Here is a 22871-nt window from a genome sequence, read left to right on the forward strand (position 1 = left end):
CAATGGGGGCTTCTGAGAGAAGCAGGACCGGGCTGACACACACTCAAACCAGCCTCCCGGGGGTAGGCTCAGGCCATCTGGAGATCATCACATCGTCCGGCTGACGGGCAAGGGGCTGGTGCCTGTCTGCCCCACCCTGGCCACAACTGCCGGGGACCTGGGCGATGTGTGGCAGCACAGACGCCACGCAGAGAACCTTGCACCCTGGACATGCCTCCCTGAGGTGTCCCTTGTGCTGGGGCTGGGGGCGACCTGAGGGCTACATCCCAGCAGTCCATGAGGGCCTGGATCAAACACCATCTCACACCCTCCAAGTCCGTTCCCTCCAAGGACAGCATGCAGTGTCCCTGCTTCCATCCTGGAGTGCCCCAGGGGCTCTGGTCCTGGGACGTGGGCCAGGAGCACCCGGCTCATGATGTCGCCCAGGCTCCAGCTCACCTCGGTCTCGTCTGCGCTCCCATGAGCCTCCCCTGCTCCGGCCAGGGCTGTCCAGATGGGATCTGGTGGGCGTGCGCCTCCTTCCACATCTCCTGGGGCGGCCGATCCTCTGCACAGCCTGCCGCCTGGGAACCCGAAGCCCCCTCCTGCTCGGCTGCTTTCAAACTCCTCCTTTGAGTCTGGGGGTGTATGGGGTGTGTGGGGGAGCGTCCCGGCGACCACCGCCGCCCTCTGCTAGTCTCTCCTCTGCTCCAACGGCCCGATTGCAGACACCGGGGTCCCAGCTGGCTCTGGGGTTGGCTGACAGGTGCACACCCCCTCTCTGGCTCTGCCTGGGGAAGCGAAGCCTCAGCGTCAGCTTCACAAGGCCACCGGCTTCACGAAACGGTTGGTGGTACACAGGAGTCCTCTGAAAATAACTCATCATGGTACACAGTCTCACAGTCACATGGCGATGACCGTCCTTTACGGGCCCCTAGGACACTCCCCACCGGGCTGTCCAGCCAGCTCTTTAGGAAGCACAGCCACGATGAGAGGGGACTCCTGTCTGGGGACTCCCCAGGCAAGATGAGTGCAAGAGAACCCCGCACTGGGGAGTGAGCACTTGGCAGTGGGGAGAGAGGAGGACAACAGCCCAGACACTGCAGACTGAGGCCAGGCTCAGCACAGACGGGGTAGTGCATGCAGCAGGCGACATGGGGGCTGTGGGCCGGACCCCAGGAGGAGGACCCTCCAATCCCAGCACGGCCAATGGGGAGCTGGCTGCTGGGCTCCCCAAAGGGATGCATCACGGCCCTGAGGCGACTGCCGGGCTAGCTCAGAGACCTGACGGTGCAGGGGGCACGAAGGGTTCCTGCAGCCCCTTTCCTGAGCGGTGGCTCCTCTGGGGAACGCCGCCCGCCCTGCCCAGGGCAGTAAGGCACACACGGCAGGCATGTCCCATCTAGGGGTAAATCCGCCTGCCACCGGGGTCCAGCTGAGGAGACAGAGCGCTCTGTTCTGTGTCGTCATGGCTAAAGAATGAATCCATGGCCCCTGGGGCGCCTCCTGTAGAACTGCCTGTGACAAACGTGATTCTGCCACATGAGCCTTCTTAAGCGCACGAGGACTGGCAACGCAGCGTCCCCCTGAGGCTGGGGACAGGAGGAAGAGGGGCCCGAGCACTGCACGTCTCTCTGATTCACTCCTGTGTACTACATACTCAACCCAAAGCACCTTTCCTACTTCGTGGTGGCAAACCCCCCTCATTTCTGAGAGGGCTGCCTGGGAAAGTCTAATTTACTTGAAATTCTCACCTTTTCCAAGTGCCCACCTACCAAGGGGCATGGGCTTCAAGGGCAGGATTGCATCTAACTTTCCCGAATTTGCACAGTCACGTGGCTGTGGTTCACTGCACCTCAGTGGGGGTGATCGCCCTCCTCACGTCCTAGCCCCTTTCTGCACTTCCCATGGTAATAACCTCCCAAATCTCAGGAGGCTGAGAATGTTCTCTTTCCTCTGATGAAAGGTCGGAACCCTAACCTGGGAGTCTCTGTTGCTGTCCCATTTCGGGAGAGGTCCGAACACGCGCACACTGGCGGACGTGGAGCCGTGGTGCTTGGGAGATCTGCCCCGTGTTACTTTGACCTCCACCCACCACACCCCCTCCTCCAAACATTCTCCCTTGCTGTGACGTATCACGGAATTGGAGTTCAAGTGGCACCTCAGAGAACAAAGCGGATCGTGCTCTCTGCATATGTGCCTCCAGGGGGACAGATCATTCCATTAGGGTGAGGGTGGGGCAGGGGTTCTTGCCCAGCTCAGTGCAACTAACTCATAGGACCCCCAGTAACAGGAGAAGACCAACTCGGTTCCTCTTTTGAGCTCCTCTTCCATTCAGACCTCTGGTGTTCCATCATTCCTTCCCACTAACACCCAGCCATTGTTTAGGACTGGCCATGGAGAACTCCAGGAAACCCGAAGGAACTCTCATGGCCTAGGAGACAGCGAGGGGTCCCCCAGCCCAGAGACAGAAGGGCTGTAAGTGACTTCTCCATTCCCCCATGGAAAGAGAGTGTCATTCACAGAACATTCCTGGAGAGGACAGGGATAAAGCCACTAAATCATCACTGACTTCAAAAGCAACGGGACAGCGGCCCAGCACACTGACCCTTCTTGCCGCAGGACAGTACTCGGCCCTCTCCAGAATCCAATGCAAACTGCTCAGACCATTTATCCATTTCAGACATGGCTCTCTCCCCAAAGGACCCCATATCCAAATACCGTCACTGTCACATACCAACTTCCTGGTGACCAGCTGCACAGAAGCCATCATGGCGCCCCTCTGGTCTCCCCAGCCACCCAGGCCGGGCCAGGGGCATTTGCACTGCAGTGCTCGCCCCAGGAGCCACACCCCCTCACCCTGCTTCCCCTTCTTCTACAGGGCTCAGGGCATCCTTCCCCTCCTTCCTGCCAGCACCGCGGCTGCTGGACACAGTCCCCTATGCCTGGGACAGGTCCTGCTTCTCCTGGTGTTCTCACTGCTCACCCACAGGGCCTTCCAGAGAGCAGAGCTCAGCCCTATCTGGGAATCAAGGAGCCAGCGAGCGGGGCTCCCTCTGTGCTGAGAGGACGTTTCTCCTCCTTTCGTGAAGGACCAAGCCAATGCAGGAGCACACATCTGCATGTGCCTTTGGCATTTGCACAGTGACAGACAGGAAAGCATCACAAGCAAGAATCGACAAACTTTCCTTTCGCCAGTCCCTGACCCCCATCCCTTGCCTGCTCTGTTCTTTCGCCTTTCCAACCCCTCCCTAGGCCAATGCCCTGTGAGTTCGGTTGAGCACAATGAGGCAAGGGGCCCAGGCTGGTTTCCAGGATATGACAAAACCCATTTTTTTAACGATTTCTATTTATTTATTTGAGAAAGTGAGAGTACAAACAAGAGAGAGGGAGAAACAGAGTCCCCACTGAGTAGGGAGCACAATGTGAGGCTAGATCCCAGCATCCTGAGATCATGGTCTGAGCTGAAGGCAGATGCTTAAACAACAGCCACCCAGGTACCCCGAGAACATGACAAAACTCTTAACTCTTGAACTGGGTAAGAACAAATGCTTTGGGGGGGGGCTATGTCACTCACACACTCAGCCGCCAAAGCGGATGAAACCTTCTGTACCAAGGAACCCCACTGGAGAGCTTCCTCGAGGACACCAAACTCTGGGTGTGGGAGTCATCACAGAGAACAGCCCCCTCCCATCCCCCCCAAGGAGGCTCCTTGCCCCGCTTTCTTCTCCCAACCCTCCCTGGCCCTGCACTCCTTAGAAAGCCCAGGGCTGCTTCTTCACACACACACACACACACACACACACACACACACACACACACACACACACTAACAGGAAAGAACCAGCAAGCAGCCTCACTTCCAGCCCAACATCCCACAGGAGAAACTTCCCCTACCACCAAAGCCTGGAAAGGGCCTGGCCACCCCTGGCGCTCAGGCCCCCTCTTCCTCATCACTCACAGACTCTTCACACAGGGCCAGGGACGATGGCTGCTGCCCGCGACTGACCCGCAGCAAATACTCCAGCACTTGGAACTTGCTGGTTTCAGCATAGGCCCTGGGACCCCACAGGAACTCGTAGCGGGCAGGGTCGCTGCCGGGCACCTGCCGGTACTCCACGTACCCTTCCTGCACCCAGACATTGGTGAGGAGCTCCCTGGGCTCCCCGTAGATGACGTGCTCCCTGCTGGCGTACACCCCCATGACCCCCAGCACTTCCCACACCTTCTCCTCCGGGGCACAGTCGCCCTCCAGGACGATCACCCCCAAGAGCACCACCAGGAGGCCGGTCTTGGGCATGCCCTGCTCACCGCTCGGCAGCCCACCGCAGGTGAGGCCCAGGACGGTGACCAGGACGTAGGAGTGGTCGCTGGGGTCCACCTCCTTCACATCCACGCCAAAGACCAGCCGCATGCACTCGGACGCTTGGCCGAAGATCACGGGGAAGGCGTCCTGGTAGTCGTTGCCGACCACCTCCAGCATCTCTGCCTGGCTGGTGCGCTGCTGGGTGAGATACTTGAGCACCAGGAACGCCACCAGGTCAGCAGCCTTCCCCTGGAGTGTGTCCTGGAGCAGGGGCTGGGCTTCCTCGGGCTCCTCCCAGCCGCTCGACCCCTCCTCATCTGGGCTGCTGGAGCCATGGTGGGGCTGGCCCCATGCAGTGGCTGCCAGGCCAGTGGGGGAGGGGCAGGCACTCTGAGGGCTCTGGGGAGCACTCGGGCCCCCAGCAGCAGACCCCTCCTCCGGAGGGCCCAGAAACAGGGCAGAGCAGGAGATGCGAGAGGGGCTGGACTGGGAGGAGGCAGAGGCTGAGGAGGAGGGACATGGGCCCCCCTCCTCCCCAGCCCCGGACAGCTGTGCCTCCACCAGGCTCTGGGCCGGGACTGGGTCTTCCTCCAGCTGCCAGAGCTCACTCCTCCGACCCAGGGACATGGCGCCTGTCGGGCTGAACCTGAAGACAGAGGTGGGATGGCTCCTCAGAGTCCAGCCGGCCTGCAGAGGCCTGAGGTCCCAGAGCTGACAGTGGGCTGCTTCCTGCTTAGGAGAGGATGGGAAGGGCAAGCCCCTGGGTCCTCACCTTGACCTGTGGCACTCCCCTGCGCCTCCCCTGCTCTGTGACCTTAGGGACTCCTGCCTCAGGCAGAGACCTCGACTCTGAGTTCTTGAAGCCCCTGGAGGAGAAAGGGAGGGGCACCTCAGGGTGCAGACAGGAGGGCTGGGTCGGACTCTGTGAGGTCCCCACCAGTCCAGGCTGGGTGGTCCCCTCCTTGGCCTCTCAAGAGGCGGCTATTTCCCCTGCCAGAGCCTGGGCCCCACCCAACGTGGGACTGAGGCCAAAGGATCACAGCAAGGCCACGCAGCCCTGAGACTCCACAGAAGGTAAGCTAGGAGGCCCACATCTGGCCACAACTGCCAAAGGTCCACAGGGCTTGTCACGGATGTCCAGGGATGGCCAGGCTCGGGGTTCCATCTGTGCTGGGATGGGTGTGCCTCTTGGTCGATACCTTGACCCCACGGAAGGCCTGGGAAAACTCTCAGCCGCCCTGTGCTGAGGCCTCATCTCCGGAGGACGCCAGAGGGAAAAATCAATTAGCCCACCATTTCCTGTCTCCCCATGGCTGAGAGAAGTAGCAGGGCAAGCCTGGTCCCTAGGGATCCTGCTGTGGGAGGCATGCCCTCATTTCTCACCTCCATCCCCACCAGGGCCAGGGCCAGGGCCAAGGTCCCTGCCTCCCCCACTGACTAGAGTCCAGACCCTCAGGCCCAGGCCCAGGCCCTCCCCTCCCTGAGACCAGGGATCTGGAGAGGAGGAGGGGCTCAGCCCAACAGGCTCCACCCAGGGTTCCCAGGGTGCTCAGGTAGGGCCTGGCCAGATTTCTAGGCCATCTCCTCCTTTTCCTGAGGGGTGGGTTCGGACCCAGCCCCTCCTCTCTCAGGGGTCCCCACATGGATTCTTGGCAGTACCAGGGACTCCTGTGTGTCTCCCAGGAGGGCTTCCTCAGATGACCTGACTGAGACCTCTCCCAGCATGGTCCTCTCGTGCCTGAGAGCTGGGAGAGAAGGGTGAGGACGCAGCAATCCACGCCCTCCCCCTGCACCCCACCCAATTCACAAGGAGCTCAGATCGGGGGTTGGTCCCTCTGTCCAGGGGCAGGAGTCCACTCTTTGTCCCTAAGGTGCTCACGTTTACTTTCGGCAGGTGCTGGAACTATCCCTTCTCCTATCCTCAGCATGCATCCTGCAGAACAACGCCACCACCCCGCGGAGACCCAGGGGAGAAAGTGGGGTGCTTACTTTTCTTGACTCCCAGCCTGGCCTCGCAGGACTGGCTACCGGGGCAGGACTTCATTTGAGACCCCTATGTCTGCGTGGGGGTCTGCTCAGTCCTCCCTCAGAGTCTTGGGGCTCCACCCTCTGCTGACCTGAGGCCACAATCCTCAGACCAAGGCTCTCACCTCCCTCAGACCCTGGGTGCAGAAGTCAAGAACACTTCAGATGTTCCCCCCAGCTTGGGGGACATCCAAGAAGGAGCCCACGGGCAACAAAATCACTGTCTGTTTTAGGCTCTAAGGTCCTCAACGCTCACCCTGCATCCCTCGGGACTGCCCTGTGCTGTCCCCAGTCCTTTCCCCTCTGACAGCCCCACGCATCCGTGAGATCCAAGGCCAAATGTGGGGGTGCGACAGCTGCCCTATGGCCTCCCGTCGGTGACTCTGTTCTGGGGTCCAGGGTCCACGCAGTTCTCCCTGAGGGTTCTCGCCTTGACTTCGGGAGGATTTGACCTTCCCTGCTGCTGACCCTGATCTGCCTCTTACCCGAACCCCCAGACGCTCTATGACCCGGATGTGGAAGTCTGGACATGCCACTTGTCCTCTTCCCGCTCAGGGGCTTCCCAGGCCTGATGCTGTTCTGGGGTTCAGGGTCGCTCATGTCCTCCCACCGGGTCCTCGCATCCAGTCCCATTAGCCCCTGCCCCTCGTTTTTTAAACCATGGCCCCCGCTTCTGTCAGACCTGGATGCGGACGTCCTGACACACTGCCTGTGGACTTGGCACAAACACGCCTCACAGGGCTGACAGCAGGGGCAGGTTTCAGTGCGCTGTCCCTGTTCTGGAGTCCAGGTCCCTCCCTGAGTCCTCCCTCAGGGATCTTAGCTTGAGCCTCAGCACATCTTGTGTTCCTCTCTCTGCTGTCTCCAGGCCTGTTCCCTCAGACCAAAGCCCTCGCTGCCCTGAGAACCATGGGAAACGATCCTGGATGGCACATCAGGCAACAAAGGCCAGGGATTCCGAGATGGGTTCCTTCGGGTCACTTAGGCCTATCCTCTATTGCCCACCTGCACTCCCTGGATGGCCTGTGCTTTCATCCCTGCATCTGAAGGCCGCTCCTTACAACAACCTCTCAGTGTCTCTGGGACCCAGAGCCGAAGTCAGGACACGCCTCATGTCATGCTTGCCCCACTCAAGGGCCTCCCAGGACTGATTCCCTACTGGGCCCAGGGTCCCTCTGTCCTCCCTCTGGTCCTCACCTTGACTCCCGACAGAAGCTGGGCCCTCCCAGCCTTCCGACCTGAGGCCGTGCTCCTTACCGCACGCCTCCTGACTCCTGAGACCCAGAATCGGATCTGCAGGCTCGCTATGCATCCCCATGGCCCCCAGGGATCTTCCTGGACTGACACTATGGCCCCACCCCTGGGAGATCTCCTCTGTCCTCCCTCAGAGTTCATAGCTTGACTCGGGTTACTGCCTAGGCCCTCTCCTCTGCACACCGGAGGGAGGCCCTGCTCCTTCCACCCAGGCCCCCAGGGTCTCTGACACTGCGGATGCAAAAGTCCTGACTCACCACCTCCAATCCCCCCTGCACGGACCTTCCCTCACTGCCTCTGTGCTGGGGTCCAGCGTCCTTCAGGCTTCCCTCTGCATCCTCAGCATGAAGCCCAGCAGGCCATGGGGTCTCCCCTCTGCCCACCTGAGCATTGGCTCCTTTCACCAGTTCCGCAGTCTCTCGGGAGACCCGGATGCACCAGTCCAGCCACACTGGCCTCGCTTCCCATCGCCCAGGGGCCTTCCTGGACTGACACTAGGGCCTGACCTCTGTGAGTTCCCCTCTGTCCTCCCTCAGGGTTCATACCTTGACGCCCATAAGCGCCTGGGCCCTCGCCTCTAAAGACCTGAGATCTGCTCCTTACGACAGGCCCTTTATCACTCGGACACCCAGATGCAGAAGTCAAGACTCACCACGTGTTCCCATCCCGCACCAGGGGCCTTCATAGAAACCCTGTGCTAGGAACCAGGGTCTCTCAGTCCTCCCTCTGCATCCTCACATTGAAGCCCAGCAGGACCTGGGCCCTCCCCTCTGTCCACCGGATGGAAGACAGACTTCTTCCTCCGAGGCCCCCATTCTCTCAGGAGACCACGTTGCCGAAGTCCGGCCCCAGTGGCGGCGTGTTCCCATCCCGCCCGGTAGGCTCCCTAGACTGCCATCCTAGGCGGACTTCTGCCAGGGTCCCCTCTGTCCTCCGTTATGGTTCATCCCTGGTCTCCTCTCGATTCGCGCCAGGACCCTCCCCTCTGCCCACCTGAGCTTTGGCTCCCTCCATCAGGCGTTTAATCTCTCAGAGACCCGTATGCGGAAGTCCAGACTCACCACGTGTTCCCATCCGCGCCCCCCCCCCCCCCCCGCCCATGTATCTTCTATGACTGACTCTGCTGGGGTCCAGCGACCTGCAGTCCTCCCTCTGCCTCCTCACCACGACGCCCAGCAGGACCCGGGCCCTCCCTTCTGCCCACCTGAGCATCCGCTCCTTCCATCAGGCCTTTAGTCTCTCAGAGACCCGTATGTGGAACTCCTGACTCACCACGTGGACCCACCTTCCCCTCCCCCCCCCCCCATGGACCTTCCCTGACTGACTCTGCTGGGGTCTAGGGTCCCAAAGTCCTCCCTCTGCATCCTCACCACGACGCCCAGCAGGACCTGGATCCTCCCCTCTGCCCACCTGAGGGAAGCACTGTTCCTTCCACCAAGGCCACCAATGTCTCTGAGACCCGTATGCGGAAGTCCAGACTCACCACGTTTTCCCATCTCACCCCCCCCCATGGACCTTCCCTGACTGACTGTGCTGGGGTTCAGCATCCTGCAGTCCTCCCTCTACATCCTCACCATGTTGCCCAGCATGACCTAGACCCTCCCTTCTGCCCACCTGAGCATCTGCTCCCTCCATCAGGCCTTTAGTCTCTCAGAGACCCGTATGCGGAAGTCCAGACTCACCACGTGTTACCTTCTCCCCCTCCCCGCCATGGACTTTCCCTGACTAACTGTGCTGGGGTCCAGCGTCCCGCAGTCCTCCCTCTGCCTCCTCACCACGAAGGCCGGCAGGACCTGGGCCGTCCCCTCTGCCCACCTTAGGAGGGCCTTGCTCCTTTCACCAAGGCCACCAGGGTCTCTGAGACCCGTATGCGGAAGTCCGGACTCACCACGTGTTCTCACCTTCCCCCTCCCCCCCTCCCCGTGGACCTTCCCTGACTGACTCTGCTGGGGTCTAGCGTCCCGCGGTCCTCCCTCTGCGTCCTCCCCACGACGCCCAGCAGGACCTGGGTCCTCCCCTTGCCCACCTGAGGGAGTCCCTGGTCCTTCCACCAAGGCCCCCAGTCTCTCGGGAGACCTGGATGTACCAGTCCCGACCCACTGGCCACGTGTCCCCATCCCGCCCAGGGTCCTTCCTGGACTGACCCTGGGGCCCGACTTCGGTGAGGTCCCCTCTGTCCCCTGCTTCTGAGTCCGTGGGTCCTGCCCCCGATCCGTCCCCACCCGGTCCCTACCTGGACTCCCTGGGCCTGCCTCTGCCCCTGCCCCTTCCCGACCTGGCATCCTTCCGCTCTGACCAAGGTCCTAAGCTCCCTCAGACCCCCGAGGTGCATTTCACCAGACGCCCTCTGTGGCCACCCTCCCTAGGGACCCCCAGGGCCCGGCCGCGCCAGGAACCCAGTGCCTGGACCGAAGCGGGGGAGGGTGGGCCCCACAGTTCTCCCTCAGGTCCCACCACCCGCTCCAGGGAGGGCCTGGGCCCGTCCCTCTGGGGACCTGTGGCCACTGTCCTGGGCCCCGGCGGGAGGGGCGCAGCCGGACGACGCTGCCCCTGCCCGCGGTCTCTCGGGGCTACCGGCAGGGGCCACCTGGCTCCTGGGCGCCCCACCCCCACCCCCACCCCCAGTGTGCTCCCTCACGGGTGGGTCTACCTGCACGCCTCGCCTCAGCTGACCAAGATCCCGCCTCCCTCACGCGGAGGTCGTCGCCGCTCTCTGCCCTCCAGGGCCGGGGTCCCTTGGTCCTCCCTGGTCTCCTTACCTGGGCTCTGGCAGGGCTGGGCCCCTGCCCTCCGCAGACCTGAGTCTGTGCCCCTTAGCCCAAGGCTCTTAGTCTCAGACATCCTTGAGCACTTCAGGGATCGTTTGGGGGGCTCGTGCCTCACCTGCCCACCGGGTCCTCGTCTTTCAGGGCTGCTGGCAGGGACACAGCAGGGCCGGTGACCCCCAGTGTTCTGGGACGTGCGATCTCTCTGTCCTCACCCAGGAGGCCCTCCTCTACCCTTGTGTGACACACGCAGTCACGGGACAGATGCCTGATGTGGAGCTGCGGCGCCCATGACCCTGGGGCAGGGTCAGAGGAGAAGCACTGCTTCCCAGGGGTCCCTTCGCCAGCAGCCAGACTTCAGACACATTCTGTTGAAGATTCAGTTTACAGAAGAGGCTGAGCAGCTGCAGGAGGTTTGGGGTTGGGGCCTCCGGTGTCAGGGTTGTCCACTCTTGCAGGGTCCACTGCAGTGGGTTTTCCTTTGTCATGCTCCTTCATGGTAAGAAACACACTGTCCATCTCCACAGAGTGTGTGTACTACATATGTTCCTATATGACGTGTGTACCTTCTATGTGCTTAGCACACATGCACGCACATACCACATAGGTATGGACGTCCACGGACACATAGGCATGTATGTTCTCGATATAGCTGCATCTATATAGGTATGTATTTATACATGTGTGGACTGTGTGTATACTTCCTTTATGAAAGACTAACTTCTCATACTCTCCGCCATTTGTTTTGATACTCACTATTCTATTTCTGGTCTAGTCATTATATCTTCTTCAAACAATATTTTGAAAGGACCATCCTCACCTAGTAAGCTGATGTTAGATAGCTAAAGCACAGAATGCACAACCATCTGCCTCCATCAATGCCGTGTTCTCTGCTGTCCTGATACTTCCCCAGGGCTACCGGCATGTGTCCTCTGAGGTCCTGCATCAGATTTGTGCAAGGAAGTAGGGGCAGAAGTTGAAAATTGTTCCTACTCCCGTGCTGTCGGCTTCATCTAGGCAGCCTACATTCCCTCCGCACAACCCCGCTGCTCCCCACGTCCCCACCCCAGACACAAGGACCAGCTCAGTACTCTGAAGTGTCCCCCCACGGCTTTCTCCTGTGTTGTCACTCAGGTATTGCTGGTCACATTGTGTGTCTTTTAAAAGACTTTACATTTTTTAGTACACATTGAGGTGCACAGAAACAGGTAGGAATGTACACAGATTTCCCACTTATCAACTGCCTCACACCTACATAGACTCCCATAATATCAACATCCCCCACCAGAGTGGCACGGTGGTAGGAACGGTCGAAGGTCTGTCGATTCATCGGAGTCACCCAAAGCCCATAGTACCCACTAATGTTCTCACCTGGTATTTGTTTTCTCTGGGTGTGGACTAAAGTAGGATGACATGTATCCGTCATGACAGTGTCAGACAGAGCATTTCCACAACTCTGCCGGTTCCTTCCACCCCACACAGACCTGGGCAGCCAGTGATCGTTTAACTGTCTCCGTAATTTTCCCTTTATAAAACGTCATTGAGTTGGAAACATACAAAATGCAGCCTTTCCACATTGATCATTTCACTTCATAGGAGGCACTTCAGTTTTCTCCAAATCTTTTCATGGCTTGATAGCTCACTTCTTTGGAGTGCCCCCTAATATTCCATTATCTGGATGTGCTGGAGTTTATCCATTAACCTACTAAAAGACACCTTGGTTGCAACTATGTTTAGGAAATTATGAGAAAAGCAGGTGTAAACATCAATGTGCAGGTTCTTGTGCGGACCTAAGTTTTCAACTTCTTTGGGTAAATACCCATATGGCTGCTGGATCCTATGGTAAGAATATGTGTACATGTATAAGAAACTGCAGCATTATCTTCAAACTGGTTGAACAGTTTTCATAGCCACCACGTGAGGATGAGATTTTCTGCTGCTCCGCATCACTCCCAGCCTTTGATTTGTGACAAGAGGAGTGACTGTTGGCGAAGGTTGATAGTGGCAGAGTATATGTACAGGTGAGCAAGCTGATGCATGCGATACAAGAAAGGATCCTCTCCACAGTGATATATATATATATATAAATACATACATATATATACCTTTATAGTACAAAGACTATACAAGCTGGGAGACTTGGCCTCCTTGTTTGGGCTTCACACTGAAACCACAGGGCATCGGACTAGAGAGGGGTTGGAAAGGAGAAAGATTAGAGCAGGCAAGGGTCAGGGGTCAGGACCTGGAGAAACAAAGTTTGTTGGTTCTTGCTTCTGATACCTTCCCGGGCCTCATTGTGCTAATACAAAAGGCACACACATGTGTGTGTTCCTACTTTGTCTTAGTTCTTCAAGAAAGGAGGAGAAACCTCCTGTCAGCGCAGAGGGAGCCCTGCTCGCCTTGATTGCCAGCCAGTGGCTGAGCTCTGCTCTCTGGAAGGCACTGTGGGTGAGCAGTGAGGACACCAGGAGAAGCAGGACACGTCCCAGGCATAGGGGACTGTGTCCAGCAGCCGCAGTGTTGGCAGGAAGGTGGGGAGGGGTGCCCTGAGCCCTGCAGAAGAAGGGGAAGCAGGGTGACGGGGTGTGGCTCCCGGGGCGAGCACTGCAGTGCAAATGCCCCTGGCCCGGCCTGGGTGTCTGGGGAGACCAGAGGGGCGCCGTGATGGCTTCTGTGCAGCTGGTCACCAGGAACCTGCGTGGTGACAGTAGCCAGACTCCACTCTCTGCCTCCCTGTTAAGGAAGTGGTGGGGTGGGTGCGAGACTGGTTGTGAGGCGGACAGGCTCCAACCCTGCCTGCCCGAGTCCAGGTAAGGAGACCAGGGAGGACCGGGGGACCCCGGCCCTGCCCGTTCCCCTCTCCTCCCCCACCTACCCCCTCGCCGGAACCCATCGCCGCCCGACGTGCTGGCGGCCCTAGGGGACCCCTTCCTAAGGGGTCCGGAAGTGACGAGCTCCGACTTCCGCCTCAGAGCTCTGAGAGCGGCGACGACCTCCGCGTGAGGGAGGCGGGATCTTGGTCAGCTGAGGCGAGGCGTGCAGGTAGACCCACCCGTGATGGGGGCCTTGGTGGAAGGACCAGGGACTCCCTCAGGTGGGCAAGGGGAGGACCCAGGTCCTGCTGGGCGTCGTGGGGAGGACGCAGAGGGAGGACCGCGGGACGCTAGACCCCAGCAGAGTCAGTCAGGGAAGGTCCACGGGGAGGGGGGGAGGGGGAAGGTGAGAACACGTGGTGAGTCCGGACTTCCGCATACGGGTCTCAGAGACCCTGGTGGCCTTGGTGAAAGGAGCACGGCCCCCCTTAGGTGGGAGGGCCCAGGTCCTGCCAGCCGTCATGGTGAGGAGGCAGAGGGAGGACTGTGGGACGCTGGACCCCAGCACAGTTAGTCAGGGAACGTCCATGGGGGGGAGGGGGAGATGGGAACACGTGGTGAGTCTGGACTTCCGCATACGGGTCTCAGAGACATTGGTGGCCTTGGTGGAAGGAACAGGGCTTCCCTCAGGTGGGCAGAGGGGAGGGCCCAGGTCCTGCTGGGCGTCGTGGTGAGGATGTAAAGGAAGGACTGCGGAACACTGGACCCCAGCACAGAGTCAGTCAGGGAAGGTCCGCGGGGATGGGGGGAGGGGGAAGATGGGAACACGTGGGGAGTCCAGATTTCCGCATACGGGTCTCCGAGAGACTAAACGCCTGATGGACGGCCCCCCTTAGGTGGGAGGGCCCAGGTCCTGCCAGCCGTCATGGTGAGGAGGCAGAGGGAGGACTGTGGGACGCTGGACCCCAGCACAGTTAGTCAGGGAACGTCCATGGGGGGGAGGGGGAGATGGGAACACGTGGTGAGTCTGGACTTCCGCATACGGGTCTCAGAGACATTGGTGGCCTTGGTGGAAGGAACAGGGCTTCCCTCAGGTGGGCAGAGGGGAGGGCCCAGGTCCTGCTGGGCGTCGTGGTGAGGATGTAAAGGAAGGACTGCGGAACACTGGACCCCAGCACAGAGTCAGTCAGGGAAGGTCCGCGGGGATGGGGGGAGGGGGAAGATGGGAACACGTGGGGAGTCCAGATTTCCGCATACGGGTCTCCGAGAGACTAAACGCCTGATGGAGAGAGATGATGCTCAGGTGGGCAGAGGGGAGGGCCCGGCGCGAATGGGAGAGGAGACCAGTGATGAACCATAACGGAGGACAGAGGGGACCCTGGCAGAAGTCCGCCTAGGATGGCAGTGTAGGGAGCCTACTGGGCGGGATGGGAACACGCCGCCACTGGGGCCGGACTTCTGCAACGTGGTCTCCCGAGAGAATGGGGGCCTCGGAGGAAGAAGTAGCTCTTCCGTCCAGTGGATAGAGGGGAGGGCCCAGGTACTGCTGGGCTTCAATGTGAGGATTCAGAGGGAAGACTGAGGGACCCTAGTTCCTACCACAGGGTGTCCGGGAAGGCCCTGGTGGGGGATGGGAACACGTGGTGAGTCTTGACTTCCCGATCTGGGTGCTTGAGTGACAAAGGGCCTGACGTAAGGAGCAGATCTCAGGTCTTTAGAGCGAGGGCGCAGGTGCTTATGGGCATCAAGGTATGAACCCTGATGGAGGACAGAGGGGAAATCACAGAGGTCAGGCCCTAGTGTCAGTCCAGGAAGGTCCCTGGGCGGGATGGGGAAATGGGGCCAGTGTGGCGGGACTGGTACATCCGGGTCTCCCGAGAGACTGGGGACCTGGTGAAAGGAGCCAATGCTCAGGTGGGCAGAGGGGAGACCCCATGGCCTGCTGGGCTCGTGCTGAGGATGCAGAGGGAAGACTGAAGGACGCTGGACCCCAGCACAGAGGCAGTGAGGGAAGGTTCCTGCAGGGGGGATGGGAGGTGGTGAGTCAGGACTTTTGCATCCCCAGTGTCAGAGACCCTGGGGGCCTGGGTGGAAGGAGCAGGGCCTCCCTCCGGTGTGCAGAGGAAAGGGCCTAGGCAGTAACCTGAGTCAAGCTATAAACTCTGAGAGGAGGATAGAGGAGACCTCCCAGGAGTTGGGCCATAGTGTCAGTCCAGGAAGATCCCTGGGGGCCATGGGGATGCATAGCGAGCCTGGAGATCTGATTCTGGGTCTCAGGAGTCAGGAAGCCTGCGGTAAGGAGCAGGGCCTCAGGTTGGTAGGCGGGGAGGGCCCAGAATTTGTCAGGAGTCAAGGTGAGGACCAGAGGGAGGACAGAGGGACCCTGGGCCCAGTAGGGAATCAATCCTGGGAGGCCCTTGGGTGGGACAAGGATGACATGAGGTGTGTCCTGACATCCGCTCTGGGTCCCAGAGACACTGTGAGCTTGTTGTAAGGAGCGGCCTTCAGATGCAGGGATGAAGGCACAGGCCATCTGGGGAGTGCAGGTGGGCAATAGAGGATAGGCCTAAGTGACCCGAAGGAACCCATCTCAGGGAATCCCTGGCCTTTGTTGCCTGATGTGCCGTCCAGGATCGTTTCCCGTTGTTCTCAGGGCAGCGAGGGCTTTGGTCTGAGGGAACAGGCCTGGAGACAGCAGAGAGAGGAACACAAGATGTGCTGAGGCTCAAGCTAAGATCCCTGAGGGAGGACTCAGGGAGGGACCTGGACTCCAGAACAGGGACAGCGCACTGAAACCTGCCCCTGCTGTCAGCCCTGTGAGGCGTGTTTGTGCCAAGTCCACAGGCAGTGTGTCAGGACGTCCGCATCCAGGTCTGACAGAAGCGGGGGCCATGGTTTAAAAAATGAGGGACAGGAGCTAATGGGACTGGATGTGAGGACCCGGTGGGAGGACATGAGCGACCCTGAACCCCAGAACAGCATCAGGCCTGGGAAGCCCCTGAGTGGGAAGAGGACAAGTGGCGTGTCCAGACTTCCACATCCGGATCATAGAGCGTCTGGGGGTTCGGGTAAGAGGCAGATCAGGGTCAGCAGCAGGAAAGGCTCAGACCCTCCGGAGTCAAGGCGAGAACCCTCAGGGAGAACTGCATGGACCCTGGACCCCAGAACAGAGTCACCGACGGGAAGCCATAGAGCAGCTGTTGCATCGCCACATTTGGCGTTGGATCTCAGGGATGCGTGGGGCGGTCAGAGGGGAAAGGACTCCGGACAGCACAGGGCAGGACCCCAGGTCTTGTTGGAGTCCCGGAGGGATGCACAGTGAGAGATGAGGACCTTAGAGCCTAAAACAGACAGTGATTTTGTTGCCCGTGGGCTCCTTCTTGGATGTCCCCCAAGCTGGGGGGAACATCTGAAGTGTTCTTGACTTCTGCACCCAGGGTCTGAGGGAGGTGAGAGCCTTGGTCTGAGGATTGTGGCCTCAGGTCAGCAGAGGGTGGAGCCCCAAGACTCTGAGGGAGGACTGAGCAGACCCCCACGCAGACATAGGGGTCCCAAATGAAGTCCTGCCCCGGCGGTCAGTCCTGCGAGGCCAGGCTGGGAGTCAAGAAAAGTAAGCACCCCACTTTCTCCCCTGGGTCTCCGCGGGGTGGTGGCGTTGTTCTGCAGGATGCATGCTGAGGATAGGAGAAGGGATAGTTCCAGCACCTGCCGAAAGTAAACGTGAGCACCTTAGGGACAAAGAGTGGACTCCTGCCCCTGGACAGAGGGACCAACCCCCGATCTGAGCTCCTTGTGAACTGGGTGGGGTGCAGGGGGAGGGCGTGGATTGCTGCGTCCTCACCCTCCTCTCCCAGCTGTCAGGCACGTGAGGACCATGCTGGGAGAGGTCTCAGTCAGGTCATCTGAGGAAGCCCTCCTGGGAGACACATGGGAGTCTCTGGTCCTGCCAGGAGTCCATGTGGGGATCCAAGGGAGGAGTGAGTGTCTCCCCACCCTCCCCTCAGGACAAGGGGGGTGGTGCTGAAATCTGGCCAGGTCCTACCTGGCAGCCCTGGGAACCCTGGGTGGAGCCTGTTGGGCTGAGCCCCTCCTCCTCTCCAGATCCCTGGTCTCAGGGAGGGGAGGGCCTGGGCCTGAAGGTCTGGATTCTGGTCAGTGGGTGAGGCAGGGGCCCTGGCCCTGGCCCTGGTGGAGATGGAGGTGAGAAATGAGGGCATGCCTCCCACAGCAGGATCCCTAGGGTCCAGGCCTGCCCTGCCACTTTTGTCAGCCCAAGCGAAATAGGGGATTGGTGGGCCGACTGATTTCTCCCAACTTTTCCTTTTGGTGTCTCCGAGAGATGAGGCCTCAGCACCAGGAGGGTGGCCTCAGCTTCAACACAGGGAGTGTTCCCAGGCCTTCCGTGGTGTCGAGATGAAGCCTTAGAGGCATACCCATCCCAGCACATGTGGAACCGTGAGCGTGGCCATCCCTCCAGATCCATGATGAGCCCTGTAGACCTTTGGCAGGCATGGCCAGATGAGGGCCCCCTTCTGTGGAGTCTCAGGGCTTGTGGTCTTGCTGTGAGACTTTGGCCTCAGGTCCACGGTGGGGGGGAGGGCCCAGGCCCTGGCAGGGGAAATAGCCGTCCCCTGAGAGGCCAAGGTGGGGACCGCCCAGCCTGGACTGGTGGGGACCTCACAGAATTTGACCCAGCCCTCCTGGGAGCACTGGGCCCCGGGGCCGTGCTCGCAGTCTGCTCGCTGAGGTGCCCCTCCTTTTCTCCTCCAGGGGCTTCAAGAACTCGGAGTCAGAGTCTAGGCCTCTGTCTGAGGCAGGAGTCCCTAGGATCGCAGAGCAGGGGAGGCACAGGTGAGTGCCAGTGGTCAAGGTGAGGTCCATGATCTGAACGTGGAGCCAGGGGGCTCACCCACCCCAACACAGCGGGAACCCCTCAGCACCCAAGCCTGACGCAGCCCACGGTCAGCTCTGGGACCTCAGGCCTCTGCTGGCTGGTGTGCACCCTGAGAATCCGTCCCACAGCTTTCTCAAGGTTCTGAGGGACAGCCTGTGCAGGATGCGTCCTCTGAGTCAGAAGAGAGTTGCAGGCCCAGGAGGGAATCAGTATGCGCACCTTGGGGATGCTGAGGGGATCCCCCACCCAGGCAGAGGGGGCCCCACCGTGCTGCCCTTGGCATCCTCAAAGAGCAAGGCCCGGGCTGGGAGGCTGCAGGTGGCGCACGCACTCCCTCCCTCTCTCAGGGAGGTGAGATTCTCTTCGGAGGGCTGACTTCAGGTCAACGGAGGGAGCCATATCTGGTCAGCAGAGAAAGGAGTTCAAAGATGGGCCAGGACTCAAGAAAAGGACCCTTTGGGAGGATGAAGGGTATGAAAGTTCTCCCCACTTCAAAAGAGAAGGGACCTTATAGGGTCTAGCTTCCCTGTTCTCAGGCCAGGGAGGCCCTAGCAGGGATGGCTGCATGTGGCATGGTCCCAGGTCTGCCACATGGTTGGGGCTGGCGGATCTCAGAGATGTGAGGCCCTGAGTCTGTGGGAAACAGCAGGGCAGCAGAGGAAGGATCCCAGGATCACCCAGGCAGCAATGTGAGGACCCCGAAGGAGGACTGACCTTACCCTGCCCCCATCTCTGAAAAGAAAGGACTGCACAGAGTCCAGCTGCCTTGTTGTCAGCCCTGGAAGGAACGGTCAGCGGTGGCCCTAAGTGGCACGCTCACTTGTCCCATGGGCAGGAAGGTGAGGAGTCCTCGAGGAGGTGAGGTGTTGTTCTGAGGGGCACATGGCATCTGTCTCAGGTTGGGGGCCAGGAGGAAGGGCAGGCCCTGGCAGGAAGAAAGATGAACCTACTGAGAGACTGAGGGGGTCCCCACACCAGGACAGGGGGGCCAGGCCCCACTGCCAGCCCACTGTGATCTTGCTGGGGGTGGGGGCCTGCATGTGCTATAGATACATTTTGGTAGCAACCACAACAGGGCCGGGGGCGGGTGGGGGCATTCCCCAGGACAATGAATCTCACACACCCACAAAGAGTCCATGAGTTCAACAGAGCTCTGACACTCTCTGTGCAGAGATCGCATCGCATTCCACAGAGTAAGTGCTCAGGCCCACAAGGGTGTCCCACGCTTCAGTGGTCACTTGGCAAGCCCTGGCTTGTTCTGGGTGCTCGTGACCCAAAGGCTCTAAAGCAGAGGTTCCCAGGACCCGTCCTCCGGTTCCCTGAAAGGGCTAGAGCAGCTCACAGAACTCAGGCACACAGGTCACTTACTAGATCCCCAGCTGATTGTAAAAGGATGTAGCTCAGGAACAGCCAGACACAAGAGCTGCACAGGCCCGGGCAGGTGGGCAGGGGGGCAGGCCTTCCATACCCTCTGAGTGCGCCCCTCCCCCCACATCTCCATGTCACCAACCTGAAAGCTCTCTGAGCCTGTCCCTTTGGGGTTTTATGGAGGCTCCCTCACTCAATCCACGGCCGTCCCTGCCCTCCCCAGTGGTCAGGGGGTGGGGGGACTGAAAGCCCCCCCCCAACCACCTGGTTAGTTCACTTGGCAACCAGCCCCCATCCCTAGGTGCTTCCCAGAATCACCTCACTGACAAAAGACACCTTTATCAGTCCCCACACTTAGGAAATTCCAAGAGTTTGAGTGCAGAGAGCCAGGAACCCTGGACAAAGAGCAAATCTGTATTTGCTTATAAATCACAGTACCCAAGGTGCCTTTTCAGGCTCTTTGGAGCTCTCCGGGAGGTGGGGAGCATGCTCTGAGGGGACAGCATCAGGTTATCCGAGGAAGCCCGCCTGGGTGACAGGCAGGAGTCCCAGGTGAGGACCCGAGGGAAGAGAGAGTGGACCCCAATTGCCAGAACAAGGAGGGGACCCCACAGAAACCTGGCCTGCCCCTATTGACAGCCCTGGGAACTCTGGGCGTGGCCAGTCTGGCAGAGTCCCTTCTTACTTCCAGATCCCTGCTCTCAGGGAGGCAAGGGCCTTGTTCTGAGGGTCTGGACTCTGGTCAGCTGAGGCAGGATCCCGGGCCCTGGCAAGGGTCAAGGACCCAGCAGCCCCCTCCTTCCCAGGCACCTGGGAGGCCCTGGGGAAGTGTGGTCAGATGTGGATACCCTCACTTCCTTCTGCTCAGTCTCAGGGCTGTGTGGTCTTGTTCTGAGACTTTTGCTTCAGGCCAGCAGAGGGGTGGGGCCCAGGCCCTGCCAGGGCACAGGTGAGTCCCCTGAGTGAGCAGAGAGAGGACCACTGCCTTGAAAGTGGGTACCTCACAGAGTGAGACCCAGCCCTCCTGTCTGCACTGGGGGCCCGGGGCTGCACTCCCAGTCTGCACCCTGAGGTGCCCCATCCTTCCCTCCTGCAGGGGACTCAGGAACTGGGAGGTTAAGGCCTTGGTCTGAGGCAGGAGTCCTAAGGTCGCAGAGCAGAGGAGGCCCTTGACTTCTCCTTGAGTTTCTTAGGGGACAGGCTGCCCAGGAGGAGAGACCCATGTGAGGCCAGAGAGTGCCCATAGAGAGGAGACCCAGAGTCACCTTTGTCAAAGCTGCCAAGGGTGCCTTCCTCAGCTGAGGCTCTTCACACTCCCTCTCTCTCCCAGGCCCTTGGGTCCCTTCGCCCCCACCTGCCCACACCGGGTGCCTGCTGCCAGACACAAGTCATCATGCCTCTGGGAGAGAGGAATGAGCTCTGGAAGTTGGAGGAAGATCTTCAGGACCCAAAAGAGGCCCAGGGCCCGGTAGATGCACAGCTGTATGGGGCTGAGGAGGGGGAGGAGGCCCTATCTCCCTCCTCCTCCCCCTCCTCCACCTCTTCCTTCTCCTCTAGCTCCTTCTCCTCCTCTCCCTCCTCCTCCTTCTCCTCCACTTTCTCCTCTTTCTTCTCCTCTTCTTCCTCCCCCTCCTCCTCCTCTTCCTCCTCTTATTTTGCCCTGTTCCCTGCTACCCCAGAGGAGGGGTCTGCCGATGGGTCCCCAAGTCCTCCTCAGAGCCCTCTGAGTGCCTGCCCCTCCCCCAGTGCCATGGCAGCCTCTCCTTGGAGCCTGTCTGAAGACAGCTCCAGCAGCCTAGATGAGGAGGGGCCTGGCACCTGGGGGAAGCCGGAAGTCGCCCAGCCCCTGCTCCAAGCAGCACTCCACCGGAAGGCGGCTGACCTGGTGGCGTTCCTGGTGCTCAAGTATCGCACCCAGCAGCCCACCAGCCAGGCAGAGATGCTGGAGGTGGTCGGCAAAGATGACCAGGACGCCTTCCCCGTGATCTTCGGCCAAGCGTCCGAGTGCATGCAGCTGGTCTTTGGCGTGGATGTGAAGGAGGTGGACCCCAGCGACCACTCCTACGTCCTGGTCACCGTCCTGGGCCTCACCTGCGGTGGGCTGCCGAGCGGTGAGCAGGGCATGCCCAAGACCGGCCTCCTGGTGGTGCTCTTGGGGGTGATCCTCCTGGAGGGCGACTGTGCCCCCGAGGAGAAGGTGTGGGAAACGCTGGGGGTCATGGGGGTGTACGCCGGCAAGGAGCACGTCATCTACGGGGAGCCCAGGGAGCTCCTCACCAATGTCTGGGTGCAGGAAGGGTACGTGGAGTACCGGCAGGTGCCCGGCAGCGACCCTGCCTGCTACGAGTTCCTGTGGGGTCCCAGGGCCTATGCTGAAACCAGCAAGTTCCAAGTGCTGGAGTATTTGCTGCGGGTCAGTCGCGGGCAGCAGCCTTCCTCCCTGGCCCTGTCTGAAAAGGCAGTGAGCGATGAGGAAGAGGGGGCCTGAGCCCCAGGGGTGGCCAGGCCCTTTCCAGGCTTTGGTGGGGCCGGCAGCTTCTCCTGCGGGATGCTGGGCAGGAAGTGAGGCTGCTTGCTGGTTTTTTCCTGTTAGTGTGTGTGTGCGTGTGTGTGTGTGTGTGTGTGTGTAAGAGGCAGCCCTGGGCTTTCTAAGGAGTGCAGGGCCAGGGAGGGTTGGGAGAAGAAAGCGGGGCAAGGAGCCTCCTTGGGGGGGATGGGAGGGGGCTGTTCTCTGTGATGACTCCCACATGCAGAGCTTGGTGTCCTCGAGGAAGCTCTCCAGTGGGGTTCCTTGGCATAGAAGGTTTCATCCGCTTCGGCGGCTGAGTGTGTGAGTGACATCCTCCTCACCCCCCCCCCACAGCATTTGTCCTTACCCAGTTCAAGAGTTAAGAGTTTTGTCATGTCCTGGAAACCAGGTGGGACCCCTTGCCTCCTTCTTTGGGCTCTGGACCAAAATCACAGGGCATTGGTCTAAGGATGGATTGAAAAGGTGAAAAAAGGAGGAGTGAAGTGATGGGGTCAGGAAATAGAGAAATAAAAGGGAAAGTTTGTTGGTTCTTGCTTCTGATGCTTTGCTGTCTGTCACTGTGCAAATGCTAAAGGCACACGCAGATGTGTGCTCCTGCATTGGCTTGGTCCTTCACGAAAGGAGGAGAAACGTCCTCTCAGCACAGAGGGAGCCCTGCTCGCCGGCTCCTTGATTCCCGGATAGGGCTGAGCTCTGCTCTCTGGAAGGCACTGTGGGTGAGCAGTGAGGACACTAGGAGAAGCAGGACCCGTCCCAGGCATAGGGGACTCTGTCCAGCAGCCACGGTGCTGGCAGGAAGGTGGGGAGGGGTGCCCTGAGACCTGCAGAAGAAGCAGAAGAAGGAAGAAGGGGTGCGGCTCCCGGGGCGAGCACTGCAGTGCAGACGCCCTGAGTCCTGGCGGCTGGGGTGTCTGGTCAACGTGATGGCTTCTGTGCA

At 60.0% G+C, this 22871-nt stretch overlaps 2 protein-coding genes across 2 annotated transcripts; one reads left to right on the top strand and one right to left on the bottom strand.

The window, feature by feature from the left end:
• Positions 1-3422: 3422 nt before the first annotated feature.
• LOC103662552 (melanoma-associated antigen 4-like) lies at positions 3423-7868 on the bottom strand. Its single transcript, XM_008690230.2, has 2 exons — positions 5058-7868; positions 3423-4931 (listed from the first exon to the last, which is right to left on the bottom strand). Exon 2 carries the CDS (start codon positions 4910-4912, stop codon positions 3914-3916), a length of 999 nt encoding a protein of 332 aa, XP_008688452.1. The 5' UTR covers positions 4913-4931; positions 5058-7868; the 3' UTR covers positions 3423-3913.
• Positions 7869-20489: 12621 nt separating this feature from the next.
• On the top strand, positions 20490-22059 carry LOC103662554 (melanoma-associated antigen 8-like). Its single transcript, XM_008690238.2, has 2 exons — positions 20490-20960; positions 21240-22059. Exons 1-2 carry the CDS (start codon positions 20798-20800, stop codon positions 21890-21892), a joined length of 816 nt encoding a protein of 271 aa, XP_008688460.1. The 5' UTR covers positions 20490-20797; the 3' UTR covers positions 21893-22059.
• The last annotated feature ends 812 nt before the right edge of the window (positions 22060-22871 follow it).

Source organism: Ursus maritimus (genome assembly GCF_017311325.1).
Source record: "Ursus maritimus isolate PB19 chromosome X unlocalized genomic scaffold, ASM1731132v1 scaffold_X1, whole genome shotgun sequence".
NCBI lineage: Eukaryota > Metazoa > Chordata > Mammalia > Carnivora > Ursidae > Ursus > Ursus maritimus.